This window comes from Thermobia domestica, chromosome 14, assembly GCF_964235325.1.
Source record: "Thermobia domestica chromosome 14, izTheDome1.hap1.1, whole genome shotgun sequence".
Taxonomy (NCBI): Eukaryota; Metazoa; Arthropoda; class Insecta; order Zygentoma; family Lepismatidae; genus Thermobia; species Thermobia domestica.
Window position 1 is genome coordinate 11,838,856 of NC_137467.1, and position 18,844 is coordinate 11,857,699.

The following is an 18,844-nucleotide window of genomic DNA, read 5'->3' on the forward strand; positions in this document are numbered from 1 at the left end:
ATATACACGTAATGTAAAAAACGACGGGCAGTCAAAAACTTCCCGGAATGATGTAGTTTTGGCATTTGTGATGCAATCACAATGAATCTTGTACAATACAGTTCTTAGGTTGCCTAATTATGAAATTGACAAGTGTGAACAGGTCATAACAGGCAGTGTACGAGTAATAGTGTGGCTGAACGCAGGAGTGTGTAGTGATCAGTAGGCGGAATTTCACAGATCGAGCAACATGCAAACATCAAGTTCATGTGCAAATTGGGGAAAATCTGATTGAGAGTGTCTGATGGGCTTAAAAACAGTTTAGCACCATCGGATGTTTGGCCTTTTCCATTACGCCAACGTAGAAGAAATCAAAGAACGCTACGCCAACGTAGAAGAAATCAAAAGAATGCGACGCCAACGTAGAAGAAATCGAAAGAACGCGACGCCAACGTAGAAAAAATCAAAAGAACGCAACACCAACGTAGAAGAAATCAAAAGAACGCGACGCCAACGTAGAAGAAAGCAAAAGAACGCGACGCCAACGTAGAAGAAAGCAAAAGAACGCGACGCCAACGTAGAAGAAAGCAAAAGAACGCGACGCCAACGTAGAAGAAAGCAAAAGAACACGACCCCAACGTAGAAGAAATCAAAAGAACGCGACCCCAACGTAGAATAAATCAAAAGAACGCGACGCCAACGTAGAAGAAACGTGACAGCTGAACTTCGGGAAATACCAAAAGAAGACTTTCGTCGGTGTTTCCACCACTCTCAGGAGCAATGGAACAAGCGGGCGTGTGTTCCGAAGGTGCCAACTTTGACGACGATTAAGTAAATGTGTACTTATAGTGTGATAATGAAGAGTTATAACAGAATTCCTGGATCTTCTTGACTGTTCCTCCAGTATAAAACAATTTTCCAGTATAAGCTACGAAATAAATTTTGAAACAATATAGTGTGTATTTTCTTCAGTGCCCTTCGATCATCCGTGTTGCTAGCTATTAAAATGTCGAAAATAAGTAGATAAAAGTGCAGATTCGGTTGAACTTCGAAATTTCTTTATTTAAAAAAATATAAGAAAATAATTAAATAGTTATTTATTCTTGTAATTGTTTAAATTTAATTTGTATCACTTGTTTGATCAGTAGTTGCAAGAAGTAATCATATTATTATTTAATTGTATGTATGTATATTTGTATCGAAAAAAGATGGTTTGATTAGAAAATAATTTTTGTACGACAAGTTATGCCAGAATTTGCAAAAATGAGATAGAGTTTAATTCCTCCTCCCCCTGCCCATGTTCTACATTAACTTTAATTAATAAAAAGAATATTTAATTCTAATACAGTATGGTACAAATGTCATTATGGTTTTCGACATGTTGCGACCATCTCACTGGTTGGTGTTGAAATCAGTCAAGAATAAGGGGTTATTTTGCTCCCTTTCCCCCCTATCAAAAAATTTAGGATTTAGGAATTAGATTTCTGGACTTTCGGTATCTATGGCCATCCGTCACCTATAAGGGATAATTTCTCTCTACGATCATACTATCCGAGGAAAGAGAAGAAAGAAAGGATTGGGGAAGGAAGGAAGCGGCCTGGGACCTATAGGTTAGGTACCACTCCGGCATTTGCCTAGTGTGAATGAGGAAAACCCAGGAAAACCTCATTCAGGATGGCTGATCTGATAAAGCTTTTTACATTTTCGACCGAGTGCCCTCACCGGGAATCGAACCTGGGACCCATTAAAAATGTTCAACAATAACGTTCGTAAAAATGATTGGATGTTGATGCAATATGGTGCAATATCCAAAAATACATGTTTCAGAATCCTGCCATACTCACACAACAATTTTTATGGAGGGAATTTGGCTGCGGGCATATAATTTGAAGTACTCACCAACTACCTGTATGAAATTTGTTGCGGAAGTACTCACCACCATCTCCTCCTCCTCGTCCTACTACCACTACTACTACTACTTCTTCTTCATCATCATATTCTTCATCATCATCATATTCTTCTTCATCATCATATTCTTCATCATCACCATCTTCATTTTCATCATCATCATCAAACACGTTTCTACGGTACAATGCTCAGCATCACCAGCACATAAAGTTATAAACAAAAAAACATATTCCTATAGTTCATAACTTCTGGTTCACCCTACAGAATTTTACTTTTATATGAAGTTGATTTTCTCGAAACGATGTACTACTCAACAAATGTTATTTCTTTTGTTTTTAAAAGAGTACAATATAACAGTGTGATATATATAGAAAGTAACAACTATCAATATAAAATGTTTTGAATTTCATTGATTATTATATTTTCTTTCTTTCTTTTTTTTTTTTTCTAGGTGATGTGATATCTTTGGGACCTGTATCTGTAGATGGCACTGTTAATGGAATAGATCTGTCAGATGAGGCTGTATTGCTAGACGCAAAGGATCCACTAGTGATATCGGGAACCAAACATTTTAAGAATCTAATCGTCAACGGAGATGTTGATGTCGAAGGTTTTATTAATGGCGTAGATATCACCGATTTATGTTCATTTTTAAAATCTGCTGAAGAACAATCAGAGATCAGAAATTTGACTATAAAAGGTAGCTTCATTTTCTTTGTTACCATATCAATTAATTTCTCTTTATTGAGAGCAAATTATTTACAAAGCTAATACAATAATTTGAAGCAATCAGTTACATATATTAACAAGCTTTCGGTTAGCTGGGGGTTCTCTCTCCAGATCCCCCGCGTTTGCTCGGCCTACGACCTCGCATCTATTATGTATCAGCCTTTGCATCAACAGTGAATTTCGTGCATTTGCTCTTAATATTTTGTGAATTTAGCCAGCTGGGGCCTTTGCATCCATACCCCTACGTTTGATTGGCCTACAGCCTCACACCTCTTAAACCGACAAGTCTACCAAATTTCAAGTTTCTTTTCCTATTTCAACTATCTGAAAGATAAAATTCTGTATCTCAAGAAAACATCCATTTAAATAACATGGAAATTTCTTTATCCTCCCTTTAGACCCTTTAAGATTAAAAATATTCACTTTTGGCAATTTTCCTGTGGATTAGTACCGGAAGGCTACAATCATGCCAAATTTCATGATTCTAATCCTGCCGGAATTGCCTAAACATTTCGGAGTGTAGATGATGATGTCCCATATAAATAAAATTGGGAAGATTTTTCAGTTTCCCATAAAACTGGAACTCTAAAGTTGGAAATTTTTATTTTTAGTGATTTACTTAGGTAACACTAACGAAAACATACAAGCATACAGAGTTTCAAGTTTTTATTCCAATTTCAAGCACCTAAAACACGTTTCCTTCCACTTTCTTCATTCCACCATTTTCATTCATTTCTCATCATCAGTCTCCTTTAGCCTAACCGGCATAACCGTGGAAAGTAAAACTTAGATTTCATTTCATTTCATTTTTTTCATATTTAGGCTTTTTTTTTCTTTTTTCTTTTTTACAATAAATTGGCATTTAGGTATGGAATTCATAATTTTCATTTATTAAAGTACGCATACAGCACGAGTCTTAACTTATAGAATTGGATTAAGTTATACTCAATAGTTCCACCTATTCAAATACATTTTTTTAAAATCCCTAAGGGGTCACGGTATTTTAGTGGTAGAGTGCTCACCTCTGGTGCAGAGGGTCCCTGGTGCTATCCCAGGCCTTGAGAATTTGTGGTGAACAAGAAATGCGATCAAAAATACAGTGAATAATTTTATTAGAAACAAAGTAATAAGCTTACATGGAATTAGATTTAATCTTCTTCAGGTGAATAATTTTATTAGAAACAAAGTAATAAGCTTACATGGAATTTGATTTAATCTTCTTCAGGTGAATAATTTTATTAGAAACAAAATAATAAACTTACATGGAATTTGATTTAATCTTCTTCAGGTGAATAATTTTATTAGAAACAAAGTAATAAGCTTACATGGAATTAGATTTAATCTTCTTCAGGTGAATAATTTTATTAGAAACAAAGTAATAAGCTTACATGGAATTTGATTTAATCTTCTTCAGGTGAATAATTTTATTAGAAACAAAATAATAAACTTACATGGAATTTGATTTAATCTTCTTCAGGTGAATAATTTTATTAGAAACAAAGTAATAAGCTTACATGGAATTTGATTTAATCTTCTTCAGGTGAATAATTTTATTAGAAACAAAGTAATAAGCTTATATGGAATTTGGTTTAATCTCCTTCAAAGTACTGTCCTTGGCTAGTAATGCATTTATCCCAACGTTGAATTCATGACTGGAAGCATTTCTGGGAAGGCTTCTTTTGCAAGAGTGTTCAGTTGCACTGTCGTGGCTCTCTCAATATCAGGAATGATGAAAAACTTTTTCCTTGAAGCACGGTTTTAATTTTGGGGAAGAGCCAGAAGTCACATGGTACAGTCCGCAGCAAAAAACCTGCAACATGAGCAACTAAGTTTTTTGTGAATCGACGAAGTCTTTTGCTCCAAAATAAGTGTGCAAGGGAGGACGCCGAGGTTTCTCCTGGCGTGATTCGTGCAACTTATACGTTATGTTGATTCCCTGCGCTGTTGAGCGTAGTTTCACAATAAATTTACATGCTCATGTTGCTGGTTTTTTGCTGCGGACTCTACTAAATGTGGTGAGTAAGATGGATGTGGACTGACAGGAACACTTTTTTTTTTTCCTGGATCAAAAGCAAGGTGTGGCACGGCGCGTTTTTGTGGTGAAGGCCATTTGCCCATTTAATTGGCGGTTAAAAGTCTTTCCATGACCCATATGAGAAGTTTCGTTCTTCGGGAAGCTCTCGAATAGTAATTCACCTGTTTGAACAAATCATTTTGCCACTTTTTGCACGTTTTCATCTGTTTTTGGGCGTCGAAGAACGTCCCGATCGTTGCTCGTTTTCAACCGACTTCTTGCTACTTTTGAATCGCTCATACCACTTGTAAACAATCTTCAATACCACAGCTTCATCGCCATACAGTGATTTTGACATTTCGTGAGCTTCTTTGACATTTTTTTTTCCAGCTTAGAACAGAACTTAATGTTGGCGCGCGACAGATTCTTAATTCTGACATCATTCTTCTGCCTCTGGAAGCCAACTAACATGTCACAACTCGTTCAAACTCGTCACCAACTGTACCAAAGGTTTAGTCTATTGGGCTTACTAGTTGAAATGGATGCAACGCAGATAGATGGCACTGTGCAACTACATACACCTTACTTTTTGATCACACCTTGTAACATGGTGTCCATGAGTTTTTCTCGCTTTTACGGTTTCCACACGTTTATTTTTGTTAATCACCTGTCTCCTTAAGGTGCTTCCCATTAGCAGATCCCTTCATTGGTCCGGTACCTTACATAATTAAAATGAATACGCGTCTTATTAATTTTTAGTAGATTGAGTGAACTGTATATTAATGTTTTTTTTTTTTTATGTATCATTTACTAGGTTCAGCATTTTTTAAAAAAGAACCGGAAATAACTCATTCAGTTAATAACATGACTTGGGATGAATTAAAAAGGACTTTGTGGTTGACTGATAAGAATGTTATCGTAGCTGCACCGGTTCAAGGCAATATTATGAATTTTGAGGATGCTGTTTCTGTTAAGGTAACTATATATATATATATATATATATATATATATATATATATATATATATATATATATATATATATATTATTATTATTATGATTATTATTATGTTGCAGGGGGGTAGGGTGGCTCAGTGGTAAAGCACTTACCTCTGGTTCGATCCTCGACCAAGTACTCCTGTTTCTTTTGTACATTCTCATCCCATTAATTCTTCCATCCTCATTCATTTGTCTTCCATCCTCATTCATTTGTCTTCCATCCTCATTCATTTGCCTTTCCATCCTCATTCATTTGCCTTTCCATCATTCATTTGCCTTTCCATCCTCATTCATTTGCCTTTCCATCCTCATTCATTTGCCTTTCCATCCTCATTCATTTGCCTTTCCATCCTCATTCATTTGCCTTTCCATTCTCATTCATTTGCCTTCCATTCTCATTCATTTGCCTTTCCATCCTCATTCATTTGCCTTTCCATCCACAGTTTTCCGTGGCTAAAGGGCAATAATCGAGAGACTTTAAACTGAAAGATTTCATTTTTATACCGCAGTTTTACAAGAGATTGTTTAAAACTGCCTTTCATCTATGCTTTAAAAAATTATACCAAGTTGTTCACTAAAAGTAGATATATATATATACAGGGTATTTCAAAACACGATAGTGTTTGGGAGTTGATTCCTGACACCAAGATAAGACCAAAAATATTGACCAACCTGGGTGCACAAATACTTCCTTTCGGAGTTATAGGCTACCGAAAACATGAAAAAATGAACTTTAAAGGTCCATAGCTCCAATACTATGGGATCTACCGTAGTCGGGTCAAGATTTCACGTACGAACTAGTATGTACCCTATCCAAATATCCATGTTTCAGAATCCTGCGGCACTTCTGCAACAAATTTGTAAATAGAGATAGTTGGTGAATACTTCAAATTATATGCCCGTAGCCAAACTCCCTCTATAAAAATTGTTGCATGAATACCTTAGGATTCTGGGCCGCGGTGGCTCAGTGGTAGAGCGTTCACCTCTGGTGCTTGGGGTCCCGTGTTCGATCCTAGCCCCTGCCAAGTGAACTTTGTGGTGGACAAACACCGTGTGCGTGGGTTTTCTCGGGGTTCTCCCGTTTCCTCTCACTTTCTTCATTCCACCATTTCATTTATCACTCATCATTACCGTCTCCTTTAGCCTAACCGGCATAATCGTGGGACGTTAAACTCAAACATTTAATTTCATTTTTTCACCTTAGGATTCTGAAACATGTATTTTTGGATAGCGCACATATTAGTTAGGTGAAGTCTTGACCTGACTACGGTAGTTCCCATAGTTTTGGAGCTATGGACCTTTAAAGTTAATTTTTTTCATGTTTTCGGTAGCCTATAACTCCGAAATGAAGCATTTGTGCATTTAGAGTGGTCTATACTTTTTGTCTTATCTTGGTGTAACGAATTACCTCCCATTGTGGGTGTTTTGCAACATTCTCTCTCTCTCTCTCTCTCTCAATAAATGTATACACGAGGATCACTACGAAAGTTTTGAGATACGCATTGTTGTGGCACAGTATTTGAATTCCAACAATTGCGTTCGGTAGTGGTATCCAGAGCGAAGAAGCGAAGCAAGTTTTAACTCGCCTCGCTTATCGGCGTGGCCGTATCGCCTTCACTTGTTTGTTGATGTGAGCAGTATTCGGCTGTCTAGAATGGAGCTCGAAAGGGAACCTTTTCGGGCAATGATCCTTTACGATTTCAAAAGTGGTTTGAACGAGGCACAAAGCCTTGACCGTTTGCAGGGGGCATTTGGGGACCTTGCTTCTTACCATGCTACAATTTTTCAGTGGTTTGGTGAATTCAGAAGAGGCCGGACATCGCTTAAAGATGAAGAGAGCGAGCTGGACGTCCGGCAACAGCTGTGTCAGATCAAAACATTGCCGCTGTGGAACAAATGATTCGAGAAAATCCTCGAACAACTTTCAAGGACATTGAATCTACAGTGAACATTGGATCGCCAGCAGTAACAAAAATTCTTCATGATCATCTTCGGCTCAGGAAGGTTTCATCTCGTTGGGTGCCTCACACTTTGACTGAACAGCAGAAGCGCATGCGTGTGGAATAGTATGAAGAAATGCTTGCAAGATTTGATGGAGGCAATTCTCGACGCGTCTCTGACATTGTTACTGGTGATGAGACTTGAATCTATCAATTTGACCCTGAAAATAAACGCCAGTCTACAGTTTGGATCTTTCCAGACGAAAATCTACCCACGAAAGTGAAGCGACCGCGAAGTGTGGGGAAGAAGATGGTCGCAACTTTCTTCTCCAAATCTGGCCATGTTGCAACTGTTCCACTTGAAGAACAAAGGACTGTTACTGCTCAGTGGCACACCACTGTTTGCCTAACAAAAGTGTTCCAGAAGCTTCGGGAACGGCGTCCAAGAACTGGATTGCTTGGGATCCGGCTTCATCATGACAACGCGTCCGCACACACGGCCAACATCACAATTCAGTTTTTAGAATCTACGGAGGTCAAACTTATGATTTATCCGCCATATAGCCCTGACCTGTCCCCCTGTGATTTTTTTCTGTTCCCCAGGATCAAAGATCGCATGCGTGGGAAGAGATTTTGCAGCCCTAAAGAAGCTGTAGTGGCTTACGAGATTGAACTTTCAACACTTGAAGAAAAAGACTGGCAACACTGCTTCCAAAAGTGATTTTCGAGGATGCAAAAGTGTGTACAGTGTAATGGTGAATACTTTGAGAAAATGTAAGTGTTAAATTGATTTTAAGTATGTAAGTTATTTCAAATCTCAAAACTTTCGTAGTGACCCTCATATATAGATAGATATCATACATATCATACAGAAATTCCAACTTGACCTATTGAAAAGTTATCTGTGTAGTACTGAAAACTAATTTTATGTACGTAAACTGCAATAAAATTGTAATAAGGATAACATCTGGCACCTTTTGTTGAAATGAAATAAATTTACTCACTCTTCTGTGTGTGTGTGTGTCCTAATTACGTTTGTTTGAAAAGTTCCCTCTGCCTTCAAACTCAGCCAACTTTAAAATGAAGATCGCAGACGCCAAGAATTTATATATTAAACTCAGATTAGTTCTCTTCCAACAAAACACTGATATCCAGTCACTGTTTTTAACTTGCTGGTCACCTTTTCAATTTCTTGTAAAAACTAGAAATAAATATGAAAGAAGACAGAAACAATTTACAAATTAAAAGTATTTTCAGAGCAAGAGGCGCGGTGGCTCAGTGGTAGAGCGTTCACCTCCGGTGCTTGGGGTCCCGGGTTCGATCCCAGCTCGCGCCGTGTGGACTTTGTGGTGGACAAACACCGTGCTCGTGGGTTTTCTCGGGGTTCTCCCATTTCCTCCCACTTTCTTCATTACACTATTTCACTCATCTCTCATCATCACAGTCTCCTTTAGCCTAACTGCATAACCGTAGGACGTAAAACTTAAAGATTTCATTTCATATATATTATTTTCAGAGCTCCACAAATTAAAAATTACCCATCTTGTGGTTACGTAAGAATAAACGTTGCCAGATTTAGAACACGCCGCAAAAATACTTCTTTATGGTGCCTTTGAACCTAAATGAAACATAACTAGAGACCGGATGTTAGGCAAAATGCGTATTCTTTAATATTAAAGATATGATCAAAAAAAAGGTTTTAAAGTTTATTTGGGGGGTTATAGTTTCGATTTAAGCCAATTTTATTTTGCCTATTGTGCCTATTTCGACCTTTATTGCCTAAATAATTCCTTTAGTGCCTAATGTTGCCTATTCTATGCTATTTCTTGAAATTAAGCCTCCATTGGGAAAAATGTAATTTATATAACATAAATAATACACACATATATGTGTATATTAGGTGTTTGTAAACACAAGCACGTGATACGTTGCAATATATATACAAAGTGAACTTCAAAGATGTGCACATACTTCGGGAAGTGATTAGTGATATCAAAAGAAGACAAACAGTCCTCGTGTATTTTGTCTAATTCCGTGTCGTGTACGAGTGACAGAGTGCCAACTTGGAATCGAAAATCGAATCCTGACAATTGGAACGAAACCGAAAGATGTGCGCATACTTCGAGAGGTGATTCGTGACATGAAAAGAAGACAAAAAGTCCTCTTGAATGTCGGGAATCACCTCCCGAAGTATGTGCACGCCTTTATGTCTCGTTCCAATTGTCAGGATTTGATTTTGGATTCCAAGTTCGCTCCCCTGTCACTCCTACACGACGTGGAATTCGACAACATAAAAAAGGAGTTTTTGTCTTCTTTTGATATCATGAATCACCTCTTGACATATGTGCACATCTTTCAGGTTCTCCCAGTATATATGGAATGCATAAGAAGCTTCGTTTTCATATGTACAAACAAGAAGATATTAACAAAGAAGTATGTTTCTATATTCTTTGAACATTATCTTTGACTTAAATCTATTTTTTAATTATATTGAGTATTTATCTTCATTATTTCGAGTTACATTTTAGTGCCTATTTTACTGCCTATTTCTTAAATTTTTAGTTCCTATTTGCCTGCCTATTTTCCAGGTTTTTAGTGCCTAAACATCCGGTCTCTAAACATAACGTATTAGAATTAATGTCATTCAGACCCAAATTTTTGAATGTAACTCTTAATGACGCATTTTTAATTTTTGTCGAGATTACACTCATCCTAATTTAACGTTAGATATTTAGTCGTGATATGGTAAAGAGCTGGGAACATTTCTTTTAGTTATGATGTTTTTTTTTGGAATGTACGTGACGTCCTTAATATAATATTTGAATATATTGTTTTGATAAATCAGAAATCGAAATCTTTCTTCTTGGCATTTTATGTTCCTTTATTCCTTTTTAATCATACCGCTGTAACAACTATGGGATTGGTCTGATAGACTCCAGTATGTAAATCATTTACGAGGGTCACTACGAAAGTTTTGAGATGTGAAATAACTTACATACTTAAAATCAATTTAACACTTACATTTTCTCAAAGTATTCACCATTACACTGTACACACTTTTGCATCCTCGAAAACCACTTTTGGAAGCAGTGTTGCCAGTCTTTTTCTTCAAGTGTTGAAAGTTTATTCTCGTAAACCACTACAGCTTCTTCAGGGCTGCAAAACCTCTTCCCACGCATGCGATCTTTGATCCTGGGGAACAGAAAAAATCACACGGGACTAGGTCAGGACTATACGGCTAATGAGTCATGAGTTTGACCTCCGTAGATTCTAAAAACTGAATTGTGATGTTGGCCGTGTGTGCGGACGCGTTGTCATGATGAAGCCGGATCCCACGGCATCTAGTTCTTGGACGCCGTTTCCGAAGCATCTGGAACACCTTTGTTAGGCAAACAGTGGTGTACCACTGAGCAGTAACAGTCCTTTGTTCAAGTGGAACAGTTGCAACATGGCCAGATTTGAAGAAGAAAGTTGCGACTATCTTCTTCCCCACACTTCGCTGTCGCTTCACGTTCGTGGGTTGATTTTTGTCTGGAAAGATCCAAACTGTAGACTGGCGTTTATTTTCAGGGTCAAATTGATGGATCCAAGTCTCATCACCAATAACAATGTCGGAGACGCGTCAAGAATTGCCTCCATCAAATCTTGCAAGCATTTCTTCACACCATTCCACACGCATGCGCTTGTACTGTTCAAAGTGTGAGGCACCCAACGAGATGAAACCTTCCTGAGCCGAAGATGATCATGAAGATTTTTTTTTTACTGCTGGCGATCCAATGTTCACTGTAGATTCAATGTTCTTGAAAGTTGTTCGAGGATTTTCTCGAATCATTTGTTCCACAGCGGCAATGTTTTGATCTGACACAGCTGTTACCGGACGTCCAGCTCTCTCTTCATCTTTAAGCGATGTCAGGCCTCTTCTGAATTCACCAAACCACCGAAAAATTGTAGCACGGGAAGGAGCAAGGTCCCCAAATGCCCCCTGCAAATGGTCAAGGCTTTGTGTCTCGTTCAAACCACTTTTAAAATCGTAAAGGATCATTGCCCGAAAATGTTCTCTTTCGAGCTCCATTCTAGACAGCCGAATACTGCTCACATCAACAAACAAGTGAAGGCGATACGGCCACGCCGATAAGCGACGCGAGTTGAAACTTGCTCTGGATACCACTACCGAACGCAATTGTTGGAATTCAAATACTGTTCCACAACAAAGCGTATCTCAAAACATTCGTAGTGACCCTCGTAAAAAAAATATATATATATATATATATATATATATATATATATATATATATATATATATATATATATATATATATATATATATATATATATATATTAATTTAATAAAAATATCTGAAGTTGGAAATATGCCAGCTGCTTGTGTTGGCAACGGTATGGTAACGTATGGTATGGTAAAATCTGTCAAAACTATCCTAAAGATATTCATAAACATTTCAACAGACTTCAGCAGCGACTCGTGAGGGAGGTCATATTGACAAAATTGCAAGTTTTATCGCTTCAAACTAAGGAAAGAAATGTTATCTGAAGTTACTGTTGTTTACAAAAATTAGTACATTAAGTAAGTTTTCTCTCTTGGTACATTAAGTAAGCTTTCTTCCCTTAGTACATTAAGTAACTTTGCTTCCCTTAGTATATTATGTAAGTTTGCTTTCCTTAGAAAACTTGAATATTTACCGATATGACTTTCCCCAAAAACTGCCTCTTACAGGCGTAAAATTACGTTCCGCAAGGACACCATAACATGTAGATCAACAACTGTAAATAGCCTCATTTTATTTAGATTTACATACAATAATGTTAATAGTTTGTCATTTTATTAAGTAACCATGACTTTTTTAAAGGGTCTTATAAATGGTGTTGATTTAGAAGAATTATGGGAGAATTACATCAGCAAGAGTAAAGATGAAACAATCGTTGGGACTCTGAAATTTACTGGCGGAGTAATCTTCGAGAAGAATGTTCATGCAGCTAAAGCTTATGTGGATGGATTAGTTAATGACGCAAACTTGACGGAATTCGAGCGGAGAGTTCTTCTGAAAGGTGTTCCTCAAACTATTGTAGCTCACCCTCAGTTTGAAGAACTTTATACAGGAGGTAAGTAAGTTGAGAATAGTTTAGGGTGCATATTTAATAGTGAGAAGGGGGGAAGAACTATTCTTACCTTGCATACTGGAAATAAAAATAAAAACCTATGGTTTTAGAATTTCTCTGTTTCCTAAAAAATGAAAACTTTCTGTTTCAGGGCTTCTCTGGCTCCTAAAAAATCAGAATGTACGGTTTCAGGTCTTCTCTGACCTCCCCCCTCCCCACAAAAAAGAGCATTGCTTCTGTGGCCTCCTTTATCGATATATCTTCTTTGGCTGTGCTACTTGCTGAAACCATTATTAGTTCCATTCATTCATAAACACCCATTCTTCAATTAGAAACTTTCGTAACGAAAATAAATAAATAAATTAACTCACCCCACACTTTGCAAATACATTGACTAAAGATGTAGAAACTGCATCACATGGAAAGCAGTTACAAGGCAATATGTTATTTCACTCTTGATAATACACTATCTGGCCATTCGTCACCGGACACCCCTGCAAAAGTGCTTGGGATCGTCTGTGCACGTGACGCTAGCTATAAAAGGTGTTGCCGCTGGAGAATATACTCACATAAGCTACAGCAGCCAATATGGACAGACGACGCAAACTTGGAGAAGCAAAAAGAGGGATGATCATTGGAGCCCACAGGTTTGGGCATTTGACCCGTGAGATTTCCAACAAATTTCACATACCCCGATCGACAGTGAGCGATGTTAGCGTGAAGCGGAAGCGGGAGGGGGTCATGACATGCCGACCCAGACCAACTAAACCGACAATATTAACAGATCGTGACTGTCGAAGCTAGAACGTGTGGTGAAGTCAAATCGGAAGGCGTCGCTACAGATGGTGGCACAGGAGTTTTGATCGGCTTCTGGTAGTGTTGCAAGTGGTCGTACTGTCCGCCGGGAGATCATCGCACTTGGTTTCCATGGTCGTGCTGCAATTCACAAGCCGCTTATCACAGCCCGCAATGCGACCCGTCGTTTAGTGGTGCAAGGAACGCCTCCATTGGACTTTCGAGCAATGGAAATCCGTCCTATGAAGTGATGAATCGCGCTACCAGATGTGGCGGTCTGATGGACGTGTGTGGGTGTGGCGTATGCCCGGAGAAAGATGTTTACAAGCGTGTATCGTACCCACAGTGAAATTCGGCGGAGGTGGCATCATGGTGTGGTCATGCTTCTCGTGGTATGGTCTTGGTTCTCTTGTTTTAGTGCCAGGAAACATGAATGCCGATGCATACCAAACGGTCCTGGACAATTATGCGTTACCGACACTGTGGGCACAATTCGGTATTGGTCCATGTCTGTTTCAGCAAGACAATGCTCCATGTCATACTGCAGGTGTTATAAACACGTGGTTGGAGGATATGAGTGTGCAAAAAGTTGATTGGCCAGCCCAAAGTCCTGATATCAACCCTATTGAGCATCTTTGGGACGAGTCAGAGCGCCGCTTGAGAACCAGGCCATGCCGCCCAAAAAAACACTAGAGTTGTTCGCCGCTTTGCAAGAGGAATGGAGCAAGATTCCCGTCGAAACCTATCGCAAGTTGGTGCAGTGTTTCTCAAAGGGTTGCGGACGTAGAAGCGGCGAAAGGTGGCCCCACACGATACTGATGGACTGCTGAAACCGGATTAACGTACTAGTTAGGGGTGTCCGGAAGTTCCAACCAGTTTCGTTTCTTTTAAAATTCTGCAATAAAAATTCGAAAATTGAAAATAATTGCAAGAACATCAAAATAGTTAAGTAATATTTCGTAGCACAAATATATGTGTGTGTGTATTACTATCACGAAGATGGATAAAAAAAAAAAGCCCTTCCCGCTAGTCTAGTGGCTAGCACGTGTGCCTTCGGTGCACATGATCTCGGGTTCGATTTCTGGTGAGAGAGAGCACAAAAATTTTAATTTCACCATCACTTACTCTCATTAATCATGGGTTTCCTTTACCCTAAAGGGCATAACTGTGGGACGTTAACAATAAAAAGAATAAAAAAATAAATAGACAAAATAAATCATTATTACTATAACACATAGTGAAAAAGTGACTAACTAGACCGTGACTCGAACCCAGGATTTTTGGCACACCATGCCGTTGCGTTAACCAGAACAGCCACACATTCTCTCACTCCTGAAGTCGGTGCTCTTTAGTGTGTGATTGTTCTGGGAAGCGGATCTGAGTAGCGTATTGGTTAACGCATCGGTTTGGTATGCCGAAGATCTCGGGTTCGAGACTCGGTCAAGTCATTCACTTTTTCACATTTGTGTGTTATTAAATTCGCACCTACAGATCTGATGTGAAAAAAAAAAATCCTCTTCCTTTCATTAATATGTAATTGTTACTATTGAACTTTTTACAACTAAATATCTAATCAACGAAATCTATAAAGCAGATTGTTCCTAATGACACTGTGCTAACAGTTCCATATACACCATTCAAAATTAACCCATATGTATTAATTGAACTTTTTGTGCATATAGATAGATAAGCAATTTATCAACGTTTATTTACTTCCAGTGTAGATACAGGAAATACGGTACAAAACCAAAGTTAAGGCAAGAAATACAGGGTGACTCTCAAAAAACCGACCCACCTCTCATGAGATTGAGTGAGTGGGTTTGTAAAAAGAAATAAATACTAACTGATGGTACAGAAAAAAATACATACACATGTCATTAATGGAAAGATCTGCAGTCATCAGTACTGAAAATATTCTTCTTTGGCAATAAGGAGTTTTATTCCACACGTGCAGATCGGCTGGTTTTTCGTGGGCCCAGTGACGTAACTAGGGGGGCAAACGGGGCTTGTTTCGGGCGTCAGATTGAGAGGGCGCAAAATTGGGCAAATATTTGGGGGAGCGTTTTGGTTTGGTTGGTCAGGGCAGGCGAGTTCTTGCCCTGGGCGACAACTAGCGTATTTGCATCGCTGCGTGGGCCACCCGTTCCTTTTGATTTCATCGACTACAAGGAGGTGTCAAAAATGTAGTGTTTCGACAAACTTGCGTTTCTAAAAACACACACTAATGCTAATGACAAGAGAATTTGTTACTGACTCTGTAGGTGAATGGTTTGTTCGTATGGATATTTTAGATGTGTTACTTTTATTATTTATATTTGTATTATCCAGATTATTATTATTATTATTATTATTATTATTATTATTATTATTATTATTATTATTATTATTATTATTATTATTGAACAGAATAGTACTCGGACTTTCAATAAACGTTTATTTATTTATTTTTTCCAGGGCATTTCACATTGAAAGGTTTAATCAATGGAATCGACATAGCGAATGATGTAATGCGATACGATGTTCCTTTAAACAGAGTGACAGCTCGAAAACTTGTCTACGCGGTAAGAACCAAGGATATGTTTGTAACGAGTGGCACGAGAATTCAGAATATAGATATCCCATACTGGAATAAATATGCTGTGAAGAAGTATGGCAAATATACAATCAAAGGAAGGAAATCTTTTGATAGACTGGCTCTAGGAGATATGATGTACGTATATAATGCATTTCTCGTAGAAGTTTTTAGATGTTTGTAATAATTGTCAGGAAGGGTTATAAATGATATACTACGGACCGGCGGTGTGTACAGCATTTCATCGGGGAGGGGTTCAAAATTTCAAGTTTACATCGTTTCTCGATTTTTGTGTACATATCTCAGTATGGTAAGAGTTTTTCGTGTTTTGTTAAGTCTCTCTCTCTCTCTCTCTCTCTCTCTCTCCCTCATTCGCGTACACCACTGTTCCGGATAGTATACAAGGTGGCATGGTGGCTCAGTAATAGCTCTTACTTCTGGTGCGTGAGTTCTCTGGTTCTATTCCCGGAGAAATAAGTTCGTGGTGGAGAACATCGTGTCCGTGGGTTTTCTCGGGGTACTCCCGTTTCCTCCAACATTCTCATTTTACTAATTCTTCCATCATTCACTTGCCTTGTTAATACGTTTCCCTTAGCCTAAAGGGCATATGCGTGGGACGTTAAACTGAAAGATTTCATTTTATTTCATTTTAAAAGTCTTAATAAATAGAAAAGTAGCTGTGAATGTTCTGATTTTCCCATAGTTTATATCAAGGTGGACTTTGAAAATAAATAACGTTATATATATATATATATATATATATATATATATATATATATATATATATATATATATATAACGTTATTTAAATACGTACTGAAATTGGTTTAAATTAATGCTAAAATTATAAGCAAAAAATATTGTAAACTGGACATGCATATTTATTGATAACGAAATACAAATAAACTAAAAGGGATTTTAATTAAAACTGAATAATTGATCTCTGCTTTCCTATGAGTGTTGATATTTATTATTATTATTATTATTATTATTATTATTATTATTATTATTATTATTATTATTATTATTATTATTATTATTATTATTATTATTATTATTTTGTGCAATATTTCTTTAATTACAGAGTAGAAGGGTTCGTCAATGGTTTACCATTCGATTCAGAACACATTCTTCTTCGAACAGGATATCAAGTAATTACTGGAAAGAAAACATTTGTTGCTCCTTATCCAAAAAAGCCTCACCTTGCAATTGACAGGCTAGAAATAGACGGATTTCTTAACGATGTGAATTTAATGCATGTGCTTCGAAAATGTGTGAGTATCATTTTTTTTTTATTTTACAATTTAAAGTATTTTCGATTTATGAGTAATAATACTAATAAAGAATAATATAACAACAATAATATAATATAATAACTTTAAGTGCTTTCAACAGCTCGTAGGGAAAACTACAGCACTATGTTTAAATTATTATATAACAATTTTAAACAGACCAGAAAATTTTGTAGTATAGAATGAATATTAGAGTTATTAACTTAGCAGGTTAAGGCCCTTGTCGAGGTTACAAGGTTCAAGCTAATTTATAAAACAAGATTAACTTAAAAAAAAAAAAAAAAAAAAAAAAAAAAAAAAAAAAAAAACTTAATTTCATAAAATACAATTGAAGAGGTAATTTGGATAAGGGCGTATCGACCTATTTCCGGTAAAATGAGATATTTATATTTTCTGCAAGTTTGAGTATGTCCGTTTGTATCTAGGTGGTGTTTAGGTAATATCTTTGCTCCGTAGCGAACGCCTGTCTCCAAAAGTAGTGTATGAATACGTTGCTTAATTGGATAAGGGCGTTTGTTTTCCTGCTCTCCTGATAAATTGAAGAATTGTTAGTTACGCAGTTATCTAAATTTCCCTTCAGTTAACAGAATTATGCAAATTAAAGTTTCATTCAACTACCATTTAAAAGAATGTCAGCCTTGCTTAAAATTATACATTCGGCATGCAAAAGATCTTGGCCACTGGTGTCTTAAAGGCGGTTAAACAAATAGAGGAACTAGTACATTGTCTGTCTAAATAACCCTATTTGAGTTGGGTTGTACCGGCGCACACTATTTTAGAGAGAGAGAGAGAGAGAGAGAGAGAGAGAGAGAGAGAGAGAGAGAGAGAGAGAGAGAGAGAGATGGAAGAGAGGAACCTATACTGCAGCTCCTTCTATAAAATCCGTTGCGGCGACACGTCCTAACTGTGAAACATGCTTATTTACATAGTGTACTAGTTCCTCTATCGCCTTTGATATATCTTATAGTTTCCGAGGCAGACAGTCTCAAAGTTACAATTTTTTAGATTTCAGCATCTCGTAACTTTGAAACAACGTGTTTCTCGCCCTATGTTCATATGGACTTTTTTTTTTTTTTTTTATTGTTTAGGTGTGTGGATTTCACTAGTGGATTTTGGCTACATAATAAATGAACACCCTGTGCACAAATACACAGTAGGAATTAAGTGTAATCAGAACTGAATCTGAAACTGCGTTAGTTTTATCTTCCCCTGGAAGTGTCAGTAAAATAAAAATTACTTTCCTTTTTCAGGCTTATAAAAATCGTGATATCATATTTACAGCGCCAAAAACTTTTACTACTTCTTTGTCTGCGAAGAACGTGAGGGCGCTGGATCTTTATTATGGAGTGAATATAACAGCTCTGTATGAACTAGCTGAGAAACCGGTGGTAATCAATGATCTCCAGGAAGAATACAAGGCTTTAGTCAATCATATGGAGCTAATAGAAGGAAGCTTGACATGTAAGTAAACGTTTCGTTCAAAATCATATTCTTCCAAGGAC

At 37.3% G+C, this 18,844-nt stretch overlaps 1 protein-coding gene across 1 annotated transcript in view; it reads left to right on the plus strand.

Annotated features, from left to right (window-relative positions):
- clos (closca) overlaps positions 1-18,844 on the plus strand; it is a 208,931-nt gene that overhangs the window by 170,416 nt on the left and 19,671 nt on the right. The window contains exons 20-25 of the mRNA XM_081737704.1: positions 2,339-2,587; positions 5,445-5,605; positions 12,434-12,686; positions 15,933-16,188; positions 17,135-17,324; positions 18,593-18,803. Of these exons, the coding sequence (XP_081593830.1) occupies positions 2,339-2,587; positions 5,445-5,605; positions 12,434-12,686; positions 15,933-16,188; positions 17,135-17,324; positions 18,593-18,803 (1,320 nt within the window). The remainder of the gene's footprint in view (positions 1-2,338; positions 2,588-5,444; positions 5,606-12,433; positions 12,687-15,932; positions 16,189-17,134; positions 17,325-18,592; positions 18,804-18,844) is intronic.